At 40.0% G+C, this 27,122-nt stretch overlaps 3 protein-coding genes, 1 long non-coding RNA gene and 1 pseudogene across 5 annotated transcripts; 3 read left to right on the forward strand and 2 right to left on the reverse strand.

The window, feature by feature from the left end:
* Nucleotides 1-1,923: 1,923 nt before the first annotated feature.
* On the forward strand, nt 1,924-4,878 carry LOC146704280 (E3 ubiquitin/ISG15 ligase TRIM25-like). Its single transcript, XM_085461321.1, has 6 exons — nt 1,924-2,580; nt 2,664-2,759; nt 3,277-3,522; nt 3,614-3,767; nt 3,870-3,932; nt 4,018-4,878. Exons 1-6 carry the CDS (start codon nt 1,987-1,989, stop codon nt 4,545-4,547), a joined length of 1,683 nt encoding a protein of 560 aa, XP_085317447.1. The 5' UTR covers nt 1,924-1,986; the 3' UTR covers nt 4,548-4,878.
* A 1,287-nt stretch (nt 4,879-6,165) lies between these two features.
* Nucleotides 6,166-8,382, reverse strand: LOC146704281 (uncharacterized; annotated as a pseudogene). The gene is made up of 2 exons (XR_014921157.1): nt 8,070-8,382; nt 6,166-7,539 (listed from the first exon to the last, which is right to left on the reverse strand). The product of XR_014921157.1 is annotated as an uncharacterized LOC146704281 (transcript).
* A 3,243-nt stretch (nt 8,383-11,625) lies between these two features.
* Nucleotides 11,626-13,057, forward strand: LOC146704282 (granzyme B(G,H)-like). Its single transcript, XM_085465123.1, has 2 exons — nt 11,626-11,777; nt 12,230-13,057. The coding sequence occupies exons 1-2, from the start codon at nt 11,683-11,685 to the stop codon at nt 12,534-12,536; spliced, it is 402 nt and encodes a 133-aa protein (XP_085321249.1). The 5' UTR covers nt 11,626-11,682; the 3' UTR covers nt 12,537-13,057.
* Nucleotides 13,058-22,066: 9,009 nt separating this feature from the next.
* On the forward strand, nt 22,067-23,674 carry LOC146704283 (uncharacterized). Its single transcript, XR_014921158.1, has 2 exons — nt 22,067-22,569; nt 23,406-23,674. It is a non-coding gene; the product is annotated as an uncharacterized LOC146704283 (long non-coding RNA).
* Nucleotides 23,675-23,713: 39 nt separating this feature from the next.
* Nucleotides 23,714-25,671, reverse strand: LOC146704284 (uncharacterized). Its single transcript, XM_085461322.1, has 2 exons — nt 25,167-25,671; nt 23,714-24,280 (listed from the first exon to the last, which is right to left on the reverse strand). The coding sequence occupies exons 1-2, from the start codon at nt 25,424-25,426 to the stop codon at nt 24,010-24,012; spliced, it is 531 nt and encodes a 176-aa protein (XP_085317448.1). The 5' UTR covers nt 25,427-25,671; the 3' UTR covers nt 23,714-24,009.
* Nucleotides 25,672-27,122: the final 1,451 nt, after the last annotated feature.

The raw sequence follows: 27,122 nt of genomic DNA on the forward strand, positions 1-27,122 counted from the left end.
GTATACAGTGTTCAAGAGGGTGCAGTTACATAAACATGCACTAATATATTCATAGAGAAAATCCTCTACAGAAATGTCAATGCTGAGAATTCTTAAACCATTATGTGACTGTTTAATTATGTCGATAAAAGTGGAATTCTTCTTCTCAAAAGACTCATTTCTAAGTGTAATCTTGCAAATACAGATCCATAGAACTGCATTTTAAGACGCTGTTATTATTATTTTTATGGTGCACGGTGGTTAGCACTGTTGCCTTATAGCAAGAAGATCCCAAGTTTGACTCCACCATCTGGCCAGGACCTTTTTGTGTGGAGTTGTCATGTTCTCTGGGTACTCTTGCTTTCTCCCACAGTCCAAAGACAGGCAATTAGAGGGGTTTAGGTTAATCGGTAATTCTAAATTACCCATAAGGGTGACTGCGAATGGTTGCCTGTCTGGCGACCCGTCCACCTCTCACCATATGATAGCTGGGATAGGTTCCAGCCTATCCCAGCTACCATAGAGGATTTTATTTGTATATTATTTAACCTCTTAGGACCTGGCGTCCACATATGTGGACATCACATTGCAAATTCAAATTTTATTTGTCACACACACACACAACCATACACAGTATGACATGGGGGTGAAATGCTTGCTGTACAATGCCCGACCATTAAATGACAGAAGAAAAGTTTTACAATATTTACAATTTACAGTTTACTTCTGTCACGGGCTGAAAGCAGGGACTCAAGCGCAGAGCAGGTTGATGTCTCAGAACACGATTTATTTACACACCCGTGCAATAATATATACAGTGACGGGAAATTCAGGGTTCCAGGGGATTAGGGGAAGGCTCTCTCTCTCTCACGCTCGCTCACGTCCTCACACACGTTCGTACCGTGGGGAGGTCACAGGTCCGGGAAGATAAGCTGGAACAGGGAAAGGGAGAAATCACTCACAAATCACGAAGGCAGGGCGTAAAGGTATAAGACCACGGGAGCTGGAAAGGTAGACTGACGTCAGTAGCGCAATCATCCCGCGATGAGAGGATCTGTGACCCAGCCTCAAATAGAAGACGGATAATCAGCTGATCGCCAACAGCTGTGAGAGCCAAGGGCGGGAGCCAGCTGTGAGCGCCGCCCAGGCAGAGAGATAGGGGGAGAAAGAGAAAAAGAAAAAAACACAAGTGTAGCCTTGTGAGGCCGGCTGGGCAGGCACGGGGACCATGACAACTACAGAATTTACAAATTAATTAACATTTGGGTTATTTAGACCAAAATACTCAATTTTGCTTTACAAGGGCCTGATATCCACTTACAAGGACATTATACTGCTACTGTTCTATCAAAATTTTAAATGAATATGCTCATATGTGGCTCTTATTTTTCTTAAAAACAAAAATAAAGTAAAAAAAAAAATCTGGTAATTCTTTGTTTTTTACATTCATCGGGCCGAATGTGTCCAAATATCAAAGAGAAACTAAAAATGCATGCCGTGGAAGAGTTCAGGTCTTAGGAGGTTAATGTTACAAACTCAAAAGTGAAACCAAATTCTGCCAACATAAGAACCAAAATAACAAAAAGGAAATAAACTTATTTAATTGCTTTAAAAAAGGTTTTGCAGCTCACTAAATCATGTATATCTACTAGCGCCCTGTGGTTTGGCCAGAACGTGAAGAATAAACTCTAACTTAGCAAATTACTTTTTTCAAAATAGCCAAAAGGGGTTGTTTTACTGACCTGTATCAAAATGGCATTTTTTTCTGAAAGAGAAATAGCTTTGAATCTAGGTAACAGGTCATGACTGCATTTGATGAAAGGCTGATACTTTCACACAAATACTTTCACTTACTTCCAGTTAATGCAGTTATTCTTTAAATCAGAATAGCGGGCATTTATTGTGCTGTCAATGAGGTCTTGAGTGCCCTCCCACTAGGAACAAGCTGCCTTTAAGCCACTCCTTCCTCAGAGAAATAGAAAGTAACTTCTCTTGTGGAGGAAGAAAATGGCTCACGCTGTGGACCTATTTGACTGCTCCGTATGTTTGGGATTATTGGAGGATCCAGTGACTACTACTTGTGGACACAGCTACTGTATGAAATGTATCAATACTTTCTGGGATACAAAACATGACAGTAAAGAAACTTACAGCTGCCCTCAGTGCAGGCAGACTTTTAACAGAAGGCCTGTTTTGAAGAGGAACACCATTCTGGCTAACTTGTTAGAGGAACATAAGAAAACAACCAGACAAGGAGCTGCTCCTACCGTAGCTTCTGATGATAACATCTATGCTGCACCTGGGGATGTGCAGTGCGACCTTTGCACAGGGAGGAAACGCAAAGCTCACATGTTTTGTCAGGTGTGTTTAGCCTCTTACTGTGAGGCTCACCTGGAACCTCATTTTCAGGTGCCACCGCTACAAAAGCACAAACTAGTAAAAGCTTCTACGAGGATCAAAGAAAGCATCTGCAGTCGTCATGACAAACTTCAGGAGCTTTACTGCCGCACCGATCGGCAGTTCCTGTGCCTCATGTGTGCGGTGGATGAACACAAAGGCCATAACACTATATCCGTCACAGAAGAAAAGCAAGAGATGCAGGTTAGTCAGTTTAGTCCCATGTTGTAAACATTTGTTGCACGGCATTTATGAGGTCCTGAAAAGTTTCTGCATTTGTTTAACAGAGGCACCTGGAAAAGACCAAATGGGTAATCACAGACAGAGTGCTGGCTTCAGAGGCCAAAATGGAAAAGCTGATGGAAGCTGCAGGCTCTATAAGAGTGAGTGTTATCCACAAACATAAATATGCATTTGTTTGGTTCAGCAAAGGATTTTTTGTGTTTTTAAATACATAATAAGTAATAAGTTTTATATCATTTTGAGTGGAAAAAGTATGTAAACCTTAAAAATTAGCAGTGCAGCTAAGGGGGGGGAAATCATTTGTTTTCAGCCAGTGCGATGACAGCTGTGAGTCGGTGCTCTGTTGACATTATTTCAAAAGGTTAGTGGAACTGTTAGAGTAATACAAGATTCATGTTTGGGACTCAGTGGCAGGGGTGAACAAACCTGGCTTAGAATCAATCATTCATTTAATGTAAAAAAAACAAAACAACAAACAGTATTTAAAATTAATAGGAGTATTAACTGCTACGTGTCCTAAGCCAAGATGCTGAGCACCAAATTGGTGTGAGAGTTTACAAGTCAGCAATTCAGTCAGTGATTGAGTGTGACTTGTTTAGTTGGCTTGGATCACTATTGTAACAGTCATAGCAGGCAAATAGTACATTTTTCCTACAGGACGCTGCCTGGGAGGTGTGTGATGACTTTGAGCGGGTCTGTGAGGAACGTATCCTGCTGTACACCCACTTCCTGAGGAAGAAGTGCTCTGAGATGAGAGAGAAAGTTGGAGAGGCTGAGAAAGCTGGAGTGGACTGGACCGAACACCACCTCGGGCAGCTGACGCGTGAAGTGTCTGAGTTAAGGAGGAGAGAGAGTAAAATCTGTCAGCTTTCACAAACAGAGGATCCCATTCAGTTTCTTCAGGTTATGGCTGCTTTTTGATACTTTAGGCTTATGTCTCATTTTGTATCCAGTTTGTGAGGTTAAATATTAATATTAATGTTTCCCTGTGCAGGGCTTCCAAACCCTGGGTGACCTCCCTGTGCTCACAGACTCACACAGAGAGCTTGACAACTTGACAAAGTTTGTCACTGCACAAAAGAATAAAATGAAAAAGATGAGCGACGAAGAAAAAAGGGATCTGACGGATTATTCTGGAAAAATCATCAGTAAGTGTGATCATCTGGGATCATTTGAGATTTTTAAACATCATAACTGTGGTCTCATGTTATTTACTTAAAAACTATGCTTTTTGTGTTTTTCCTTACAAGTGTCAAGAAGGACAAGGCCGCAGGAGGGACGGACAAGGACAGAACTTGTGATGAAATATAAGAGTAAGCATGATGTTAATGACTACAGACATATTTGAGAGCTTAAGCGAGTCCTTCGTAATCAATGAGTTTTTCATTTTCCCTGCAGACTCCAAAATCGAGGTGGATCCTGACACTGTAGCAGCTTGTCTTTACCTCTCTAATACAAAGAAAGAGATATCATGGTGTGACAAGGACCAGGCTCATCCAGATCACCCTGACAGATTCACATACTTTTACCAGGCTTTGTGTAAAAAGGGCCTCAGAGGAAACCACTACTGGGAGGTGGAGTGGGATGGTGGCATAGTTGAGGTGGCTGTGTCGTACAGAGGGATAGATAGAAAGGGTTCAGGGAAAGATTGCTGTTTTGGCCACAATGCTCTGTCCTGGAAATTAATCTGCTCTCCTTCTGGTTGCACATTCTGGCACAATAATCTTCACAAAGGTCAAATTCCTCCGGCTGTCTCCCACAAAGTAGGGGTACACCTTAATTATGAAGAGGGAACGCTGGCTTTTTACAGCGTATCTGGAGTTGAAAGTTTGACACTGCTGCACCAAATCCAGACAACCTTCACCGAGCCCCTCTATCCCGGGTTTTCTGTGGATCTTGGTGCAACACTGAAAATAAGCAACATCTAGCTGGCACGGCTGGCAGCCTTAAGCCAATTTCCCTCGGGATGAATAAAGTGTGATCAATCAATCAATTTTGTGACCGGTTGTGAGTTAGATTTCCTGTTCATGAAGTTCATCCAAAAACAAACTTTTTCAAACTTGTGTTTATTGATCAGATCACTCTAAGTTATTGATAAGGCAGATGTTATTTCGAGGGAAAATAAAACACAATTAAGTGCAATAGCATCAAATAAAAATGACCTTTGACTTCTGACAGCCGTTGGTTACAGCAATGCTGACATTAACCTGCTTGTGACGATTGCCTAATGAGAAATAAAGATATCAGTTTAAAATTGTTGACATTTTTAATTCCCTCTCAATGATTACTCACACAGTGACCGCACACACTGATCATCCCAAAGTAAAGATTGAGAGAAAATGAAATCCATGAAGGATACAAAAACACTGAACATGCTAATGACATCATTGAAAGCAGCATCAGTTTCATGTGATGTATTTGTAGAATAATTATATTTTTAAAAGAGTTTTTACATGAAAATGTGTTTCTATTTTTTACTTCATGTTGTGTCTCCAGTTGTGTGTGAACGTTCGATTAGTTCACAGAGTACAAACAATTCAGCCTCCACGTGCTGAAATAAACCTAAAAGAAAATCAAGTGTGTCAGGTGGCTGGATGGGGAAAAACTGAAACTGATGGCGAACCTGTTGATGAGCCGACGGTGGTGGACGTGTCTGCCATTGAACCAAAGGTCTGTAAGAAACACTGGCCTGGTCTTCCTGCCGGTGTTTCCTGTGCAGGTGGATATGGAACAACCAAAGGATTCTGTCAGGTATGTTTTCTGTGATTTCAGTGGAAACTTGTGTTCTGTTAACAAATGTATAAAAAAAAAAAAGAATATAATCTGACATATTAAAATCCTCACAGGGTGAGGTAATACCAGGATGCTCTGTAGAATCTTGACCACTTTGTCATGGGAATTGATCCGCTGCTGACCGCAAGGCACTGCAGTGGAGACGTTTGACTTCAGATGTTTGGTGTAAAACCAAAGCTCTCAGGAGAATTCTCGTATACTGTAACTCTACATGAGTACAGTAATGGAGTATTTTTACTTTGTCGCATCATTGATTAACATAATTCAACGTTTTAACATAATTTATTTTAAAAGAATTTTGTCTGTGTGCGTGATGCTGTGCGAAGCGTCCTGCATTAGAAACAATGGAAAACTATCCACGTCTCTCATTTTCAGCGTCTCGTTTGATTTTTGATGCAGTACGCTCATTTGGCCACACAGCGGCGCTGCTGACTTGTTAAATAGCTCAGCAGAAACATTTCAAATTTTATTCAGCATTCGTTTCGTGTCTTATTATGAAAACGCCTCATGCGTGACCTCATCAGAAGCTCAAATGCTATTACGGCAGCCATAAGTGACGCCCATATCAGGAGCGACCAGTTTCTGGTCAGGCTCTGGTGTGCTGGATTCAAAAGCCAGCCAGCCCTCATAGAACCCCATGTTAAAAAGTTCAGTTTCTCAGCATCAAGCTAAAGTAAGGGTTTTGTTCTGAATCAACATTAACGTTTAAGAGATGGATGGACTAAAAAATATGGACCATGGAAGAAAATTGAGAACAGTTAAAACATTTATTTTATCTTAAAATATCTGAATAACTGGAGCTGCTTTTATTTGCACTCATTTATCAAAAAAGAGGAAACACATTAGCAGAGGAAAAGTCATTTTCAAAGCATTTTAAACAATGAAAAGTCCTTGTGAAATCTGAGGTAACATACAACTAAACCATCGGAAAATTAAATTGATGACTGCTCACTATACGGCTGAATGTATGAAATGCTTCAATGATAAATAAAAAAAAAAGACAGAATTTATGAACTCAAGGATAATCATACATATAACAATTACAGCTGTAACCATTAGTACACACATCAAGTTCAAATGATGTCCATTTCAAAGTAATTGCTGGAAAGGACATTGTCGAACCCGGTACAAAATTCAGGATAAGAACTGTAAGTAAATGGCACTTCAAGGGTAGCTCCACAGGTATGAGCAACAGGCCTTCTGTTGAGCCCAGTTACAGCATTAAAGCACACACAAATTTTGTCAACACAGATCACAGAAGATCCTGTGCAGAAGTGCAGGATTTTTTCAGCTTTGGTTCATCAGTGTTTTTGACATAACGCTGAAGATGGTTAAAGGTTGTCTGTTCTCCCTGAGACAGTATCAATTTTGTTGTTTCAAATAGCTGCACTACTCTTTTGCCTGTGGCCTTCTTTGTCTCATACAGAGACAACACACTTTCCTTGTCTGACAGTTTCAGCTGCAGACGTGCCATGGGTGTGGAGAAGCAATCCATTATATACTTTGGCTCTTGGAGAATGGCCTTATGAGCCATTGTTTCAATGGCAGGATGCATGTTGTTCTTAGGTGATGGGAAGTGGGAACCCATCCTTGTAGAAAAGGTGAAGCAGGTCCTCTTCATCATTTTCATCCAATGTGCCTTTTAGAACTTTCTCAACAGCTGATCTCTCAACAGGAGGGAGATAGTTGAGAAACGATGTACGGTAATCAGAATGTCTACATCAACTGATGCCTTTTGACAGCCTCACAGGAAAGACACCATGATCTAGTAAGCCTTTTCACCCATATCTGCCCAACTGCTTGCCTTTTAGCCTCACAAAAGTCTGGCCTCAGCCTTGGAACTCGTTCAGTTTCACCTTCACACTGTTCCAAAAATTGCTCCCAAAATGCAGTGTAAACCTCCCTTGACACCCCAGCGTCATCAACAGCATTTTCATTTACAAAGTTCAACTTTAAAGTCACATTCATTATGCTACTGTCCATAAATACAGTCAAAAGATCATCAACAACCTTTATCCTGCCAATTGATACACGTAGGGGGCTCTGTGGATCTCCTGAATTTGATGGGGAAAGTTGGTTGCTTGAATCTAAAGGCAAACCTTGTGCGATGATATTCAGTCCATGGTCCTGGGTACAAGAAAAAACATGCACTTTCCATAAGAAATGTAAATGAATTATACAGATTCTAAAATATCAATGTTCTGAATATGTTTGAAATTTATTTGTGCAAGTACTGCAGTAATTGACAGCAGACACATTAACCCTTCAAGTTCATGAGACTCTTCTTCAATCTTTTACCTTAGCCTATTAAAAATCATGAATGTTCTTAAAAAGTCTACAAAATATGTCAATAGATTTTAAGACATTGAAAAAAGATACACCTCTTTATTTTCAGCCTACATGTCTCACTTACAAGAGTAAAAGGATGTATTACAGTGGCGTCCACGTTACCATGGTAACGGCACAGCCAGATAACTTTATGAAATTTCAAAACATATGTGCACTTAACCAGTTATGTTAATTAACCTGAACATATTTACAAGAGTTAACATTAAAGGCTTGCATATACAACAAGTGTTTTTCAACAAGTTACTCGCCTTCTCAACCCCGGTGTTTTATGCTGTCTTGTTCTTTGACTTACGGAATTTTATACGTACTTTGTCTTGATGCATGTGTATGATGTCCTCTTGTGGGACCTCTCTTGACCGCAGGAAATGTTCTAAATCCTCCTCCATTTCTGCTCCGTACCGTACCGCACCCTTCAACAGAACCGCCATCAAAAAGTAGCAGGATCTTTTGCGGACGCTCGCAAAACTTTTGCAAGATCCCGAGTAACTTTTGCGAGCGCTCGCAAAAGTTCTTCTCATTTTTTTCTCCCATGTCCCTTGCGGGGCTCCGTACTGTACCATACGAATAATATGACCGACCATACAGCAAACATTTGCTTGGCCTGCTAATGTGACGCCTCGACCAAAAATCCTGGCCACGCCCCCTGCTGTGACATCACGTTCCAAAGAATCAAAGGATCAAAGGCTCAAAGAGCGCTGACGTCAAATTCGCAGCCACGAAAGTCTATAAATACCCCCTCTTCACCGTTGCAAACACAGTTTTACTTGGAACATTTTCAGAAACAGCGAGTTGTGTTTAGCAAACCAGAAACCTTTCAGAAAGGGACTATTTTAAAGTTAAATAATTAAGCACACGTATTTTTCTTTCGACACGTTGCATTAAGCTTTTAAAGAAATGTCACGAGAAATAGTCAATAATTCACAGTCTGACAGAGCGATTCCAGCGGAATCAATCGAACTATGTGGGTTAGTGGACAGAGAAATGTCGGAGCCTAGGGACCTTCAAATGAAAATACAAGAACTCCAGTTGGAGTTAAGCACCCTAAAGCGCGAAAAGAAATATTACAAAAAGAATTACTATCGCTTTAAAAATGAGCGTGAACAAATGAGTACAGATGTGCATGACAGGAATGTCCACTTTAGGGAAAGCATGGTTGAGCTTGAAGAAGTGACTCAACAGTCAGATAACATCCAAGCTCTAATTGTTGCAGAGAATAAAAATTTGCAAGCAGAGGTTAGAACCTTTCGGATGATGCTCCATGAATTTCAGGAAAAGGAAGCATCTCTGCTTGAGCAGAACAGCAACATTGTTGCTGAGTTGTCTCAGATTGAAAGGGAGAGAAATGAACAGAAGAAAGAGAACGCACATCTCAAGGAAGCGTTAGTGAGACTTGAGCACCAAGTGGGAGAAGCTCACCATAAAATATCAAAAAAAGAAGAGATAATAGAAAAACAGAATAGAGAAATAGATCACAAGACTGAACAGATAGTTGAGCTGAAAAAAGAAATCTGTACTCTTCAGCGTTGGGTGAGACAGGCTCTGGATGACAAACAGTCACAGGTGGAATCTCTGGAGGCTAAATTGCAGGAACAGGTTAAAGCCGTTCAAATGATGCACTGTGACTTTCAGGAAAAGGAAGAATATCTCCTTAAGGAGAACAGCAGCATTGCTGCTGAGATAAACAAATTAAAAACAGCGAACACAAATCTCAAGAAACGTTTACAAAATCTTGAGTATCAAGAAAAGACAACAGAAAGTCTGACACTGCAAATATTTTGGCTGAAAGAAAAAGTCAAAGAGCAAAATTTCAAGATTGTTCATAACGAAGATCTCATAGATGAACTTTATGAACATCTTAAAATGAAAAGAGAAATAATTAATAATCTTCAGGATGAGCTGAGAAGGGAGGAGGAAGAAGAAATATTAGCTGCTGTTCACAACATCACTGGTGAACCTCTGCAGCTGGAGAATCTTGCTCCTGAACCCGAGGAGCTTTTTTTTCCTGCCTTGGAACCACCTCCTGATGTGGTGCCGACACAGGAGAATCTTGGTCTTCAACCTGAAGAGCTTGATTGTCCTGTCTCAGAACCATCTCCTGACGTGGCTCCGACTAGTGGTTCATGGCGTCATGGTGCCAAACGCCTACTTAAAATAGGTTTAGGTGTTGCCGCAGTAGGCCTTATTATACCTGCAGCTTACTGGGGCTTTTCAATTCTTAACAGTGATTGCCTATTTAACTCTGTCTATGGCCTCCTTGAGCCATATTGCCACCTTGGTGATGGATTAGGTCCCTTTTAAAGACTAGTAATGATGGACTGCTTTTCATCCACAGTCCAGAAAACCATACGTTGTTCATGTTAGACAACGTGCGCAACATTTAGCTAACTTGTGCTCTCATTTTTCTTTTCTTTTGCCTCTCACCCCCCAACCAGTCGCGACAGATGGCTGCCCCTTCCTGAGCCTGGTTCTGTCAAAGGTTTCTTCCTGTTTAAAGGGAGTTTTTCCTTTCCACTGTGCCTAGTGCTTGCTCACAGGGGATCATTTGATTGTTGGGGTTTAATTTGTTAAAAAACACAACAAATTAGGTGAGGGGTTCACATAATAGAGAGCACGACAAAAACTACAATTTTTTAAAAAATTTGTTAGTTGCAAATCAAAATAAAGACAACAATTTCTGAAAAACATCTCTTACGGCTCTGTTTATTTGCTTAAATGAACACTTGTATTTTTTGTCATAGAAGAATATATACATTGTCTTAAATATCTAATAATTTTAAATTTAGCCCTGCACTCCATGAGATAAACTGAGATGAGATAAACTGTGGCACAGACGGCTGTCGGCCTGGCGAGGGAGAGTTCCTCTTCAACCTCCAGACGGAACCCAGTTTGTTACTCGCAGCATCGCAAAATTAGACACAGCAATTTCTTAGAGTCTGGTTTAAGTCCTGAAATGACATCTCCTTACCTGTCACGGTTCTGGGTCAGTTTGAGCCAGTATTTTGAGTTGTTATGTTTTGGTGTGTTTTTGCATTATGGATTGTTTTCTTATTCTCTTGTGGTGCTTTTGTTGGTTATGATGATGATGATGATGATTATTAATCTATGTTTTAGTTATTCTTGTTTAGGGATTAGTTCTTAGGTTTTGTGTTCTCATGTTTTTTGCTGGTTTAGTTCAGTGTCTAGTCTGTCTCTCTCTGTCCAGTCCGTGTCTTAGTTTAGTGTTAGTTTAGTGTGTATTGTTTTCCTGTTTCCTGTTTTCCATTCCCTGATTACTTCCCTGTGTATATTAGCCCTGTGTTTGCCCTTGCTCAGTGCCGCATCGTACCATCGGATGTGTGTTTTATACTGTGGTCAATATTTTCGTGTTCACTACCCTTGTTCAGTTCATGTTTTAATTTCTCCAGCAATAAAGCTGAGGTTTTGAGTTACAATTCTGTGTTTGAGTCCTGCATTTGGATCCTCATCTCTGCCTGCCCGCACACAGAGCCCTCTATTTAAAATCCAACTCTTACCTGAACTCTCCTGCCTTTCTGTCTCTCTTGCTGCCTTGTAACGCACCATCCCCCTTTTGACATTAGATAATGGTAAATCAAACCTGCACTGCAGAGAGGTTGGCATGACAGGAAGTCGAGATGATAACGATAGACCAGCCTTCAAACTAAGACGCGTGATGTATAAAAGTCTTTCTACTGAGTAAAGGACAGTTTGAGTGTCCTGCTGGCACCATGCACTGTCTTCACAAGTTTCTTCTTTGTTTTCTACCATGTCTACAAGGCATCAGTGTGAACATCAAATATACCTGATTTATCTTACGGCTGTAAACGGCACACTAACTTTATCATCTTCTTTTTTTTTTATTTACCAGAGTTTTCAACAGGAATTTTTCATGGAACAAAAGCTCTGGACAACTCGATACCCTACATGGGATCAGTTCAGAATAACAAGGGTCAACATGTCTGTGGAGAATTCCTCATCACTGAAGACTTTGTGCTCACTGCTGCACACTGTGACCGGTTGTGAGTTAGATTTCCTGTTCATGAAGTTCATCCAAAAACAAACTTTTTCAAACTTGTGTTTATTGATCAGATCACTCTAAGTTATTGATAAGGCAGATGTTATTTCGAGGGAAAATAAAACACAATTAAGTGCAATAGCATCAAATAAAAATGACCTTTGACTTCTGACAGCCGTTGGTTACAGCAATGCTGACATTAACCTGCTTGTGACGATTGCCTAATGAGAAATAAAGATATCAGTTTAAAATTGTTGACATTTTTAATTCCCTCTCAATGATTACTCACACAGTGACCGCACACACTGATCATCCCAAAGTAAAGATTGAGAGAAAATGAAATCCATGAAGGATACAAAAACACTGAACATGCTAATGACATCATTGAAAGCAGCATCAGTTTCATGTGATGTATTTGTAGAATAATTATATTTTTAAAAGAGTTTTTACATGAAAATGTGTTTCTATTTTTTACTTCATGTTGTGTCTCCAGTTGTGTGTGAACGTTCGATTAGTTCACAGAGTACAAACAATTCAGCCTCCACGTGCTGAAATAAACCTAAAAGAAAATCAAGTGTGTCAGGTGGCTGGATGGGGAAAAACTGAAACTGATGGCGAACCTGTTGATGAGCCGACGGTGGTGGACGTGTCTGCCATTGAACCAAAGGTCTGTAAGAAACACTGGCCTGGTCTTCCTGCCGGTGTTTCCTGTGCAGGTGGATATGGAACAACCAAAGGATTCTGTCAGGTATGTTTTCTGTGATTTCAGTGGAAACTTGTGTTCTGTTGACAAATGTATAAAAAAAAAAAGAATATAATCTGACATATTAAAATCCTCACAGGGTGAGGTAATACCAGGATGCTCTGTAGAATCTTGACCACTTTGTCATGGGAATGGGAAGACAACGTAAACATTTTATTTGTACTGTATAATCTGCAGATTCTGACAGAAATCTGCAGCTATCCTTTGAAGCACCGCTCCTCTCTTAAACAGCAATAAGGATCATTATTAGGTTATTTACATTATTATGTAAATAACAAAATAACTTAAAGCAAAAATTGGGAAACGTAAAGTCCGAAGTCTTTATATTAACGGCCATCAGTCAAACAATACTGTTTGTTCTTGGTCTAAACAGAGCGCGTTGTGTGTGACATCTTCTTTTGCGCATGCGGGCCGCTTTGAGCGTTCACACTAGAGCGCGTTTGCTGTCGCATTTTATTTGTAGTGTGAACGAGGAGACAAAAAAATCGGATTTGATCAAAAAATCGGAATTGAGCATTAAGACCAACACATTAACACAAAATTTACTCAACATTTTACATTTTAGGGCCACCAGACCTTCTTTACAAAAAATAAACCCTGTTTTTTAGCGAAAATAAAACAAGAAAATTAAATATTTAATTGTTTAGATAATTTTGACTATCTGAATAACTAGAGAGTGCTGTATGTTGAACTTTAGTGAGAATTTTTTTTTTGAACCATTTAAATTTTTTTAATGGCAGCAAATAATCACACTGGTGGTCCTCAGGGGTCAAAAATGTCCCCACTTCATTTGACTGTTTTTTAAAGTAAAAAGTATAAATTGTCAATCAATTCAGTGTTACACCTTAGTTTTACTTAAGACCAACACATTAACACAAAATTTACTCAACATTTTACATTTTAGGGCCACCAGACCTTCTTTACAAAAAATAAACCCTGTTTTTTAGCGAAAACAAATTGAGAAAATTAAATATTTAATTGTTTAGATAATTTTGACTATCTGAATAACTAGAGAGTGCTGTATGTTGAACTTTAGTGAGAAAGTTTTTTTTCAAGCGTTTGAAAATTTTTAATGGCAGCAAATAATCACACTGGTGGTCCTCAGGGGTCAAAAATGTCCCCACTTCATTTGACTGTTTTTTTAAAGTAAAAAGTATAAATTGTCAATCAATTCAGTGTTACACCTTAGTTTTACTTAAGACCAACACATTAACACATAATTTACCCAACATTTTACATTTTAGGGCCACCAGACCTTGTTTACAAAAAATACACCCTGTTTTTTAGCGAAAATAAAACAAGAAAATTAAATATTTAATTAAATTAAATATTTTAAAAAAAAAAAATTTTTTTAAATTCTCACTAAAGTTCAACATACAGCACTCTGTATGTTGAACTTTAGTGAGAATTCTTTTTTTGAACCATTTATAAATTTTAAATGGCAGCACATAATCACACCTGTGGTCCTCAGGGCTCAAAAATGACCCCGTTTGCTTTGAAGCAACAAGTATAAAATATCATCCATCTCTGTGTTTCAAGGTTTTATTCAACTTTATTCCAACTCATTGCCTGACAGTTTTCTATATTTTGGCATGGTAGGAGGGCATGAGTCTGAGTGAAGGCAAACTTTCATGAGGACAAAGGCGTGTCCATATTTGACCCAAGTGCAGGAGGAAGCTCAGGTTTATTCCTCTGCACTGGTCCCATCATGGACAGCATTCTTTCTGCAGTTGCAGGCCAAGGGGCATATACAGTAAACAAGCTGTTACAGGTGATTGTTTTCTTTTGGAAACCTGCAATGTTAGGGACAACTCGTGTCCTGACTGCAGGACAGACGGTTTGCCATCGCACACGAGCATGTTCCATGTACAGCTGGACCTGCATCACATGCTGCCCATGTTTTTGTCTCAAAGTTCCCTGGTTTACTTGGATGTTCTGTTGGAGGGGACAGAGTCCTCTGAAGGGGACTTGGTGCTCATACAGTCACATCAGTACCAGGATCTTACATCACAGCAGGAGGAACACCCACTTGTGTTTCAAGTCAAGTCAACACCAACACACATCATACACCTCAAATGGGAGCACGTTTGTGTCATGAACGACGATCATCTATTGTGTCTTTATCAAGAAATTATGTCCTTTTTGTGCTTCTATGATTAATCTTGTGTCAGCATGAAAACTTCTCTACCAGACTCAGGATGTCATAAACTGGCCGTAGCGACTCTACTGGATGCACGGCAGTAAGAATCAACACACCCACCTACAGCTGCATTCGGTCCATTTTTCTTCCTCTCTTGTTGTCCCTCCTTGTTCATCATTGAGTTGGCTGTAGAGCAGGTCATCTGCTAATTGGATGGTTGTTGGTTCAATCTCTGTGTGCTCTAGTCTGGAGTTCTTACCAAGGTGTCCTTGGGCAAGTTACTGAACCCCAACTTGGTCGCTGATGCATCCATTGGCATGTGAACGTTAAAAAGCAGAATACAAGCAGAATACACTGTGTATAATGCTTTCAGTACTCGAGTAGAAAAGCCACTGAAGGAGTATGGGACCTGGCACATGTGCTTGGACTGTGGTAGATCATCTTTCTCTGAGGCACATGAGCGAGTCAGGCATCGTCTGTCACTGGGAAGGTTAGAAGACCAGATCAGTGTTTCCTCACGTTACTGCAAATATTCCTCTGTCTCAGCTGATTCCTCTTTCCTGCTTGATTCTTTGTCTTCATCATAATTGAAATGGATGATGTGTAGTCCTCTGACACATCTTCTATTTCAGTTTCACATTCTGAAAATTCAAGAAACTTCAAGAAGCCCAGTCACTTTCTCTCCAAGCTCCTCAGACTACCATGTCCTGGATGCCTGAGAACCTACTTGAACATAGTTCAGATTCTTCATCACTTTTCTTCACTTCATAGCCTTCTTCCACTTCTGCAGGTGGCTGATGTGCTTTTTCAGAGAAAGGGTAGCATGTGCTCTAAATATTGACAATATTTTCTATATCTTCTAACCCTGGATCTTCCTGAACATTGATTCTCCCTCCTCATTATACTAGAGGACAATATGTGCTTTGTCCTACTGGTCATTGCTTTGCACAACATGGTAAAAAAAAGTATGCTCATCAAAGTATGCAAATCTCCAGTGCAATGGAGGCTTTTGAGGATACTTTCTGTGTATGTATTATTGTAGAGTCTACCTTACAATACGAAACACTTTGATGCGGCTGTTGTTGTGATTTGGCGCTGTATAAATAAAATTTCATTGAATATAGAGCACCTGCCTCCTCATTGTGCTGCCTGTTGTGGTTGTTATGACCAGTGCTTGACCCCACACATCAGTGATCCAAGATCAAAGATGTTTGAAAACAGTATGGTGTGAAAATACGGCTCTTTGCAACACTTTGTACTTTGGGGTCATTTTTGTCCACGAGGGCAAACAACGTTATAAAATTCAATAAAAACCACATAAATAAATCAAATTACTTGAAACTTATTCCAATCATTCATAGTATAGTAATGAATAACTTCTGTTATTTTCAGCCCATTTGATGAATAACAAATACATTTTTGATAGCAAAAGATTTCTTTAGAGGACAAAAATGACCCATGGAACACACAAGGGTTAAGACCTGCAGTGTGAACGTAGCCTAAATGACCTGGAAGCTGTTGCACTGTCTGCACCTGTAAACTCCAGGACACGTTTACAAACAATTTTCGTTGTTATTTGCGCTGCAGCTGCAGGTTAGGGTGGAGTTACTGTGTGTGTGTTTACAAGTAGTTTTAAACCTTGTGATCCACAAAACAGCATAACAGTAAAAGAAGAATTGACTGCGTTACAGTCAGTGCGGGAGCGGCGGCTTTGCTCGTGCGCGATTCATTTGCAGTTTGGACGCACGTGAACATCTCCTGCCCTGATACACAGCAAAATCGCCAGTGTTAAATTTAACACTAGAAAAGTGTCTATATGTGTCCACTCTTTTGAGTGTTAAATTAACACTTTTCAAAGTGTTATATTTTTAACAACGAGCTAGTGTTATTTTAACACTGCACAGAGTTAAAAATTAACACTGAGTAACACTGACCAGTGTCAAAAATATTCTACACTGGTGTTAAGTGTTAAAAATTAACACCGAATAGTGTTGGTGGTACTTTACACTAGCCCTGGTGTTAAAAAATTCAACTCTGAATAGTGTTAATTTTCTAACACTAGTGTCAGTCAAATCATTAATACCACCAGATTACAATAAACTCCCATTAATCTCTGATATCTCTACTGCTACAATTAACCCCCAACATCCACCCATTACAAAGAAATACAAGACATTAACGTTCCAAAATACTTTGTATTCAGATACACCACAAGTAAACAAGTCATACAAAATTACAGTATGGGACAATGTACATTTTGTCATCAGTGCCATTTGAAAATTGCCTATCATAAGGTCTATAGTACACCAGATCATCTACAGAGATCAGTGCAAAGACATCTAATCCATCCTCAATAACAAATGCATTTAAGTGATCATTGAAATATACTGTTGAGACCTTACAAGTTAGAAGATAAGTATTGAAATCGCTAACAATTATACTGACAATCTTACTGAACAAAGGCATCTCATTTTCAACACCAGAACAAACATACATCCCAACTTGATATTCTGTACCATAACTTTTGACCCAGGAAGTTGTAGAAACAATAGAAGAAACATCAAACATTTTATTCAGTGCTTCACTGCCTTTTAAGCTGCTGGCCAAGACTTCATTAATGGGGCCGAACTGTAATCTTTTAAAATAAAAATTTTCAAAATGAAAGGCTAATTGATTCTGATGTTTTTTTACTAGTGTTTTTGTGATATTTTTAAAGTTCTTTACAGATCTTTTGAAGAACTTGTGTTTTGCTTCAAATCTCATGCACCACATATGTATGAGTGGCCCAATTTTTCTAATGCAGCGTGGGTAATGGATCATTAGGTGGTGCTTTGGAATCAAATTCCGTTCTGGAAAGAGAGATTTGAAAGCCTTGTGATGATCGGCAATCAGATGTTTCAAATAGCAAGTCATGCCATGAGTTATAATGGGTGAAAAAACAATGTTCACAATTTGAACTAACAAAAGTAGCAAGTTCCAATGTCCATCATTTCTGCAAACGATATCTCCAAAAATCAATGGGCTATTCCGCAAAAGACACCATGACTGCACAGCATTAAGCCCAAGATCTTTGCTGTTGTCATCCAGTTTTAGCCCACCTGGCCTGTTCCTTCTCTGTGCATATCCGTAGTTAAAGCTTATAATTCTCTGTGACAATGAATTCAAGGATATCAAAGAGGTCTTAATCAAGTACTGAAACACAAGCTTTAACTCATACTGCACCACTCCCTCTAGTAGATCATGCATTATGTCTACAGCATAGTTGTCTGAAATATGGAACAGCCGAAGTGAATTGAGTAAACAATTTCTTTTTACACCAAATGTTGAGGCCAAAGCAGGATTTTGTTGAATGGCACCACAGTGTTTGTAATGAAGTTCTTTGGAACGCAGTGCTAAGCCTACATGATCTTCACTAAAAACTGACTGCAACTCTGTCTTATCAGTTAAACAAAATCTACAACAATAGTTTGCACTAAATGATTCAACAAAACCAAAAATGCTATGTAAAGCCAAGTTGTCACCTGTAATCTGAAAAAGCGAACCTCTCACAGGTGTGGCTGAAAAGGGCACTTGCATTCCTTCAGTCTCTAAAATCTTTAGATCATCAACAAGTGGCTTTAGGATAGGATCAAACCCATATTTTTTTAAGTCTTCTGAATGAAAAAGGGCTACAAGATGAATGTTCATCACCACAGAATTTAACTCTGGTGGCAAATTTCTCAAAACAAAATAAATACAACCAAGTTTGTGCACCCCCTTTTTTGAGCCTAAAGGATTAGCAGTTTCAAAATCGTCATAGTAGAGCTGGATCTGGAGAGCATGTTCTTGTTGTGAGAATAAACTGTGATTTTTGAAGTAGGAGCCGTCATTTAAATCTCTGTACAATCCCTCCATGTTTAGTTTTTTTTTTTCTGGAAACTGCTACAAAGTTCACTGTTTCGAAACATAGATGAAAGGGATCCCATGATAGGAACGTACATGAATTTATCATTGACAGGAACTTGCCTGTATGTCCCTGTTGTTCTATCTTTGCGTACATCAAAACGCACACCAAGAACATGCTCTATGGGTTCAACTATTTTCCATTTTTGCTCAAAATATCTTATCCTTTTAGATTCTGTGTTAAGACATGAAAATGGATTTTCAAGCTGATCAAAGCAATCCTCAACTTTTTCTAAGGTTTCTCTTGATGTATCAGTTGACAAACAGTCGACAACAGATTGTTTTGCATGTGCATGGATGTCATTAACCAGTTCCTCCAATGAACCAACTAAACACTGTACAGTACTTTCAGGAACTCCTGATGATTGTACTTGAGCAATAACAGAGCTGCACATGTTCAGTATTTGCCTTTTTTCAACTGGAACCGGTGTAGTTATTGTCATGGGATGAGCCACATTTACAGGCTGTGAAACAGAGGTTCCATCGTTAGGTACAGGCTCAAAATTGTTGATGACCTCAGAGTGAACGCAGTCTCCATGTGCTCGGAATAAGTGCCGCTTGTAACCAGAGTACGTGTGAAAGATAAATGAACATCCAGGCTCTCCACAGGTCAAACGTAAAAACTTTCCTGGGTACAAACCATGCTGGAACTTCAAATGTCTAAATAACACTGAGCAACTTGTGTGGTGTATCTTGCAAATGTAACAGATGAACATTTCCAGTCAAAGTGCTGAATAGTGGATATCTTTAAACCGTACAGTGAAGACTTCCTCTTGTTTCATTGACCCGAGGACTGTCCTTCACGCTGCCAACATCAATGCCATACACTTGATGGTCTGGATGAATGTGTAGAAGTTGTCCAATGCCTTATCAAAGGACACGGCAAATTAAAAAATGTGCCTTGAAAAGTTTTGCCTTGTCAAAACCTGCATCTCCCATCTGTGTCACACAGGGAATGACCTTTTGATCTAGGACAATGTAGAAACTTTGGGTAGAAACTTTGGATGATGTTCTTTCTTTCTCCAACCCACAGGACGAATGGCTGAGTGGGGCCAGCCTTAAGAAAAGCCTCTGTGCTACCTCCCACCTGAGGGAGAGAAAGAAACCAAGTGATTCACATTAAACAAAATTGATAATCTGATGTTGAGGCATTGCTGTTTGAAATTATGACAATATTAAAATGTTTCACTCCGCGCGCACAATTATTTTTGTTTCAATGTGTACATTTAGTTTTAATAGAAACAATGACATGTCAGTCCTGCAACACCAAGCTTGTCTGGGATAGATACATCTGCTGCAGGTTGGATCACCTTGCCATCTTAAAATATCAGCCGTTGATAATTTGCATCTGTTCTCATCAAAAGAGAAATATACAATTCTAAAAAGCATACCTTGATGAATTTCATTAGGTGGTGAGCAGCATCTGATGTGCTAATCTTTGAAGACGTCCTTCCCTTAGATGATGGAGTGAAGTGAAGCAGCAAAAGAGGGCAGCCGCCTCGCAGTCCCAAACTACAGAATAGAAATTAAGATCATCACAATTACTGTCATTTAAAGGACCACAGCAGTCATTTTTCCACGTTATGTAATACCATGATGACATTTTAGACACCTGATAATTTTTCTAATAAGGCAGTTTTCCAGCGCCTTGGTATAAAAATTCATTTCTAGAGACTTAAAATCTTCTGGCCACCAAGTGAAGTAGATATCGAGTCATAACAATAGTAAGATTATGTAACTTTTTTTGTGTTCAAACTACATTAAATGTCATTTCAGGTTTAACATGTTTGTAAGCTTGTTTTCATACCATACAGAAATGAGTGATATATTGTGTTGTGGGAATTAAGCAAATGCTGTAAAGGCATGCAAAATCTACCATTTCCAACTTACACTTACCAGCCTCGTTAGAGTAACGCTGTGCAGAAATGAGCAGCTCATCCAATTCTGTACTCTGGGACAGATTTTTGCAATCTTTGATGATCCTTGGCTTGAAGAATGTTGGCCACTTTGCAAGGAACTTACCAGACACTTCCTCCCCAAAAAACAGCATTGTGAAGTCTTGGTCAATCTTAAACACAAAGTGTAACAACAGAAACAACACATTAACAAGAAAACAAACAAAGGAACCACAAAGCAGTCATTAAATTATTTTATGCCTTACCAAGCCAGGTGTATCCAGAAATCTTGGGAAAAGGTCCAGGACAGTAGAAGCTATGGCAGGTTCTTGAACCACTTTTTGCCTATGTTGAAATGTCACCTTCATGTTGTCTTTGACATGTTTCATGTCAGTTGAGTGCCTCTTCCTTGCATTTATCACCTGACAACGGCCTCACATTTGAACACAAGTTGCGAAGAGTCTTGGGGCTGTCTTGAAAAGCTGACTTTGATTAGTTCATCTCTTCTCGGGAACCAGCATATCACCACCTGCCAAGAGTAAAATAAGGTCCAGCATATAACACCATTTCTTTGCAAAATATCTAGCATGTCTAGTCCCTTTAGACTGAGTTAAAATTAATTTTGTTAAGAAAAACATCCTTGATCCATTTTTTAAGCAGTACAAGCTGTGTAACATGACTGCAATACAGTATTCTCTCAACTATCACAGGGGTTAGTAGGAACCATATTTCTATTTTATTATTTTTTATATATTTTAAGCGATAAAAACCCTCCCCACAAATATTCCTGACAATGTAGCGTTTGGTTTGTTCGTTTTTAAATTTCAAATATTGTATAACAAGACAAAACTGCAAATATGAACGCATCCCCCCTCTCCCTCTTAACTAACCGATGCCTTTAATTGAACTACCAAATTAACACAATGGTCCTCTCTTTCTGGTCAGACACTTTGCAGCACTTCTGCTGTAATTTTATTTATATTTAACAAAATAAAAATGCAGAAATAAGTGTACACATTAGTTTTTGACTCTCACTGAACTAACAAAGCCAATCCCTCCACATGTTTGTACTCTCTTGTTACCTCGGCCAGGTCCGCGGCTCTGAACCGTGGTAATGACACCTCTGGCCAATACGCTGGGTTGTCGGGCTTGTAGCTTTACTGTCAGCGAACACAGTGTACAGTCGAATCTTAACAGCTTTCTTACAAGCAGGCACTCATTTTGGCGCCAGTGGTTATTATTATATTTACATGCTCTCTTCTTCCATTTCTCATCGGTAACAGCTCTTACTTTCTCCCTCTCTCGCGCTCAAACACACAACGGGAGGGGCAGTTCCACACGTTCTCCCCGCAGCACGGACTACACTACCCATGAGGGCCGGTAACACTCTGCCCTCATTGCCTTTATATTAAATCATTTTTGGCTAATGACAAAAAAAAGTCACTTTAAGGGCCAAATTGCATTATACTTCTTCACCTCACCTGACGTGGGCCGCAAGTGGCCTTTGGGCCACGAGTGGCCTCTGGGCCGCGAGTTTGAGACCACTGACCCTAACGGTGTGTTCACACCGAACGCGATGGACGCGAATAGAGCGTCAGGTTTACATGTAAAGTCAATGGAAAGGCGCGATGACGCGCGATTGCGGGTCCCGCGAAAATTCGGAAGCAGATTTGCGTCGCGAAAACGCCAAAACGCGTGAAACGCGCGTCAGTGCAGCGCGTCTGGCGCGTTTGACTCGCGAATAAAACCACGCGCGTGAGTTTTTGTGTTGCATTTTGTGCATACGCGCGTTTCGCGTCTACCGCTCGAGTTGGAAAAATCTGAACTCCAGCGTCAAATCGCGCCGCGACAACCAATCAGGAGCCTGGTGACGTAGCTGTTACCTAGGTCAAAGGGGCAGATCCAGCCAAAGCCTTTCATACTTCAATGGAGGGGAAGGCTAATCAATGCGTAGCAAACAACTCGGAGCTGTACAACACCAGCTGCTTTCAGTACCGAGACAGGAATAAAAAGGACCGAGCTTGGAGGAAGATATGTGAAGAGATCGGGCAACCTGGTAAGTTCATTCATTTCTCTTTTGAAAGTTTTCACTGACCCGGGGAAGCCGCACAAAAGCTAGCAAGCCACCGCTATTTTCCCACTGACATACAAATACCGTTCTGCTTTTATGCATGTTGTCATTTAGGAATATATTTTATTGTTTATTAATAAACAGCACACAGTGGTCCCGCTGTTCATCCGTCACTGCTTTGCTTTTTCGCTGATTTTTTATTGCACAGTACAGCATTGCATTCTGCAGCCTGATTGACAAATCTCCTGCGCTTGCCAAATTTATCACGTTTGGTTTTGATAACCATCGCGTCCAATAGAAAAAACAGCACAAAAACACCCATAACTATGAGCCTCATTCGGAAATACACACCTGCACCGTGAGGGAAAAAGGCGCACGAAAGTGGCGGGCAGATGAAGACAAACCGCGGCATAATAATACTTTTACGTTTTGCAATCTACAAAGGTTTGCACTTTGAGAATCAATTGTGAGAACTGTGACCAGGGGCTAGTTATTCTGAGAACCCCTGCAATAAATGAGGGACCACTGTCTACTCTACGATTATTATATCCAACCTGTTAACATTTAATACTGTATTGATAGAACGAACTGATTCTGCAGCAGAGCATCCCCAGTCCCTGAGCTCCTGCTGCTGCACCCACAGATATGTACAGCAAGCACTGATACCTTTTTAGTCGGTGGGATTCCCTTGTGATCACCTTTACTAAATATCTACAACCAATCTGATTATATCCTGTTATTGTTTTGTTTTTTTTTTCAATGTTGAAATTAAAATCTAGTAGCAGCCTTCTCATTTCTTTGTGTTTTGTGCTGTTTTACAGGCCCACAGAGGAGGACGGCTCCGAGGCAGATGAGGGACGGGTCCCAGGACGGTCCATCGGCGGTGGAGCTGGCCATCCTGGAGTCCCTGAAGAGGCCACACCAGTCTCCAATGGAGCATTTCCTCCTCAGCCTTGTTCCTGCTCTGGAGAGCAGCTGGTCCTTTTTATTCCTGTCTCTCTGTAAATTCTTATATTTTATATATTTATGTTTAATGTTTTTCTGTTTGAGACTTTTAATATTATTTCAAATAAATTTTTATAATGACTAATGTCTCAGTTCTACTACACAGCAAATGTTGGCACACAACTTGACACATGTAGAATTTATTTCATATTATACTAATGACAAAATATACTGATACAGTGGGATGCAGAAGTTTGGGCAACCTTGTTAATAGACATTATTTTCCTGTATAAATCGTTGGTTGTTACAATAAAAAATGTCAGTTAAATATCATACAGGAGACACACACAGTGATATTTGAGAAGTGAAAAGAAGTTTACTGGATTTACAGAAAGTGTGCAATAATTGTTTAAACAAAATCAAGCAGGTGCATCAATTTGGGCACCACAAAAAAGAAATGAAATGAATATTTAGTGTATATCAATGTGTGTGTCTCCTATATGATATATGGGGTGCCTTTGTCTGGACGTGCTTCCCATCCAGAGCTGCACAGCACAGAGGAAAGTTCCAGCGCTCCTGGAATCCCTCTGTGATGGACCGCCAGTCTCCAGGTGAAGGCACAGCCATGAAGTCGTCCACTAGACAGTCCCAGATGGACGTCGCTGCCTGGGGGGTGATCTGGCTCACCGTGGACACACCGACTCTGAAACTGAACGCGATGGTCCTGAAGGAGTCCCCGGTGACAAGGAACCTGGACAAAATTGTTCAAAATCAGTATTATGTGTACTGCAGTTACAAAATACATCATTCAAATTCCAAAATACTTTTGTGATGTCAGATATAAATCACAAAACATGAATCTTACATAAAACATTTTGTAATTATAAGGATAATTACAAAATGTATATTAGATAATATCTAAAACAGTTGTGTTTTGTTTTAACTTTAACATATCATAATTTGATTGGTAGCAACTTTCACAACGACAGTGAGCCAATCACTCATAATTCCTAAACATGTCAATCAGGTAGGAATTAAGTAAGACATTAATAGAAATAAAGAGTTGTATGTTGACATGTAGCCCTTTCCTTGCTTAAATCATTAATATTTTTGAAAAATTAATCTGTGATAAGACAGCTTATCAAGATAGAACCATGTAACTAGAGATGAACCAAACTGTTCAGTTTTATCTAACTCTGTTTTAATAAAGGCTGTGACCCCTGCTATAGAGTCTGACAGCTGCAGGGATTATATACAAACATTCAACTATCCCAGAATTAAACCAGGTCTAAATAAAAAGGAGTGAGTATCACTACAAAGGTTAACTCAGTGGTCCTAATGCTCTAGTTTGATATCAGCAAACACCGAGCGCATACATTGATGTGACACCACAGCCATGCTATCATGCAAACACTGATAACAGCATAAATCGAATTAAATCGGGGCTTGATGAGAGCTTCTGAGTATCACTAGAAATATTATAAAGAGTCGTCTCTGTACCACAGTTTGCTTTCAGTAAACACCGACAGCATTCACTGTTAGCATAGCACATCCATGTTAGCAGTGTATAACTGGATGGATTAGCATATTAGCACAGATATCAATAAAGGACTACCGTATTAAATAGTTTTACTAACCTCAGGCAGACGGACAGGCGCTCTGCAGGTGGGATTGAGCGCCTGTAGTTGGTGTCTAGGCGGGCGATGCTGGGACCGACGAGGGAAAGCAGGTCCTCAAACTGGCCGACAGTGATAGCGCTGGAATCGGCCGTCATCCAGGCGCAGCTCCTGGAGCAAGTGGTGAAACTCACCAAACTGCTCATGCCTCTGGAGGACCTGATGGACCCAGGTACGGCGAGGATGTCCTTTACGCCGCTACTCTGCTCTCCACAGTACATAGAGAAGGGAGACTCTCTCTTCAAGCGCTAGCTCGATAGCTGCCATCTTGCAAAGATACCGGTCTGGCACAACTCCCTCCCACATTCCTCCCACATTTCCGGTTCACGCGCGTCAAAATATCATATTTTGACGCGCGATGGATTTTTCTTGGACACGCGTTGAGACGCGAATGTACACGCGTCAAATTAGGGGCGTTTGGGGCGTTTTATTCGCGTCCATCGCGTTCGGTGTGAACACACCGTAAGGCTTTGGCAGTTTAATTCGAAAATAAATAAAAGGCATTTAATAAAAACTGTGAAATATATTAACATGTAATATTCATTACAGTCTGCCAATAGCCAGATTATGCTAAATGAATATTAGGAAAGAAACTGGTACTTTGCAGAGTTCTAGCTAGCAGTAGCCCAGCTTAACAAAAACAGTTAAAATTCAAATATGACACTTAAAGATGATGTATTTTGATATAAATACTATTTCTTTTACTAGTTATCATGTTACTTGTTCTAACATCAATCTAAAACTTAATATTTAACCGAATAAAACTTACCGCATCAGCAAGAAAAAATGGCGACCGAAGATTCTGGATTGCGAAGCTCCACAGGAAATGAAGGTGTGGTCTAATTTAACACCCACAGTGTTAAAATGCAGTAACGACTAAAATCTACACTTACACTTTTCAGGAATCAACTCCCGATGTGTTATTTTAACTCGATTAAGTGTTGAACTAACTCGGAACTCTGTTGAAATCTACTAACACTGAAAAATCAACACTGGCATTTTTGCTGTGTAGCGGCTGGAGGAGGACTATCCTCCGCCTGTGAGCGCTTTGGCACGAGCGATGTGCCCACGGCAGCACCCGCTGCTTGTTGATAGTAAGAGCAACAAGCGCTTTCACGTCAAAAGTCGTCATAAATAAGCCTCCAATAACACCAGAAAAAGTCGCCAGATTTGTCGCTAGTCGCTTTTTAGAAAAAAAAAAAAACGACGCTAAGGGGGGTTTGAAAACTCTCTAAATATAGCGACAAAATCGCTAAGTTGGCAACACTGTTTTCAGGGTATTTAAAAAAATTCAAAACAAAACAAAACCGTGCATCTCAATGTGTATTCTCTGAGCATGCGCAGAATTACGCACAGCTGTCATGTGATCCTGTGATCGAACAAAGGATCAAAGGCTCAAAGAGCGCTGACGTCAAATTTGCAGCCACGAAAGTCTATAAATAGGGATCAGAAGCAGCAATTTTAAAATCAGTTTGTTCACAGCCTTCAAACGTTCGACCAGAGATACATTTGGAAATATTTCTAAGCCTTTTCAGAGTCACTGTGCACAGGCTCCAACATGCTTCCACAAAAACGCCAACAAACACAAAAAGATTATGCTGCCTGTCCTTTGTGTTCTGGCCGGCCAATCTCTCCAGGAGAAATGACCACGGATGGTGTCTTATCAGTCCAAAGAGCATTACATGAAAGTCAGAAGGAAAAATCTGACCTACATTACAAAATTAAACAAATTGAAGAAGAGAAGCTTCAACTAGAGGAAAAGTGCAGACAACTGGAAGCACGAAATAAAGACCTGGAAGAAAAACAGCAACGCCAGCCTGATATAGAAATGATCAATGAGGGCTCGGGAGTGAAGTTTGATGAAGGACGAGAGAAGATCTTTTCTCGTTTTCTTTCATCAGGAACACAGAGTGCTGA

The sequence above is a fragment of the Copadichromis virginalis genome, linkage group LG7 (genome assembly GCF_057382275.1).
Source record: "Copadichromis virginalis isolate Kocher_CV1m ecotype Utaka linkage group LG7, C_Virginalis_male_GT1.1, whole genome shotgun sequence".
Classification (NCBI taxonomy): domain Eukaryota; kingdom Metazoa; phylum Chordata; class Actinopteri; order Cichliformes; family Cichlidae; genus Copadichromis; species Copadichromis virginalis.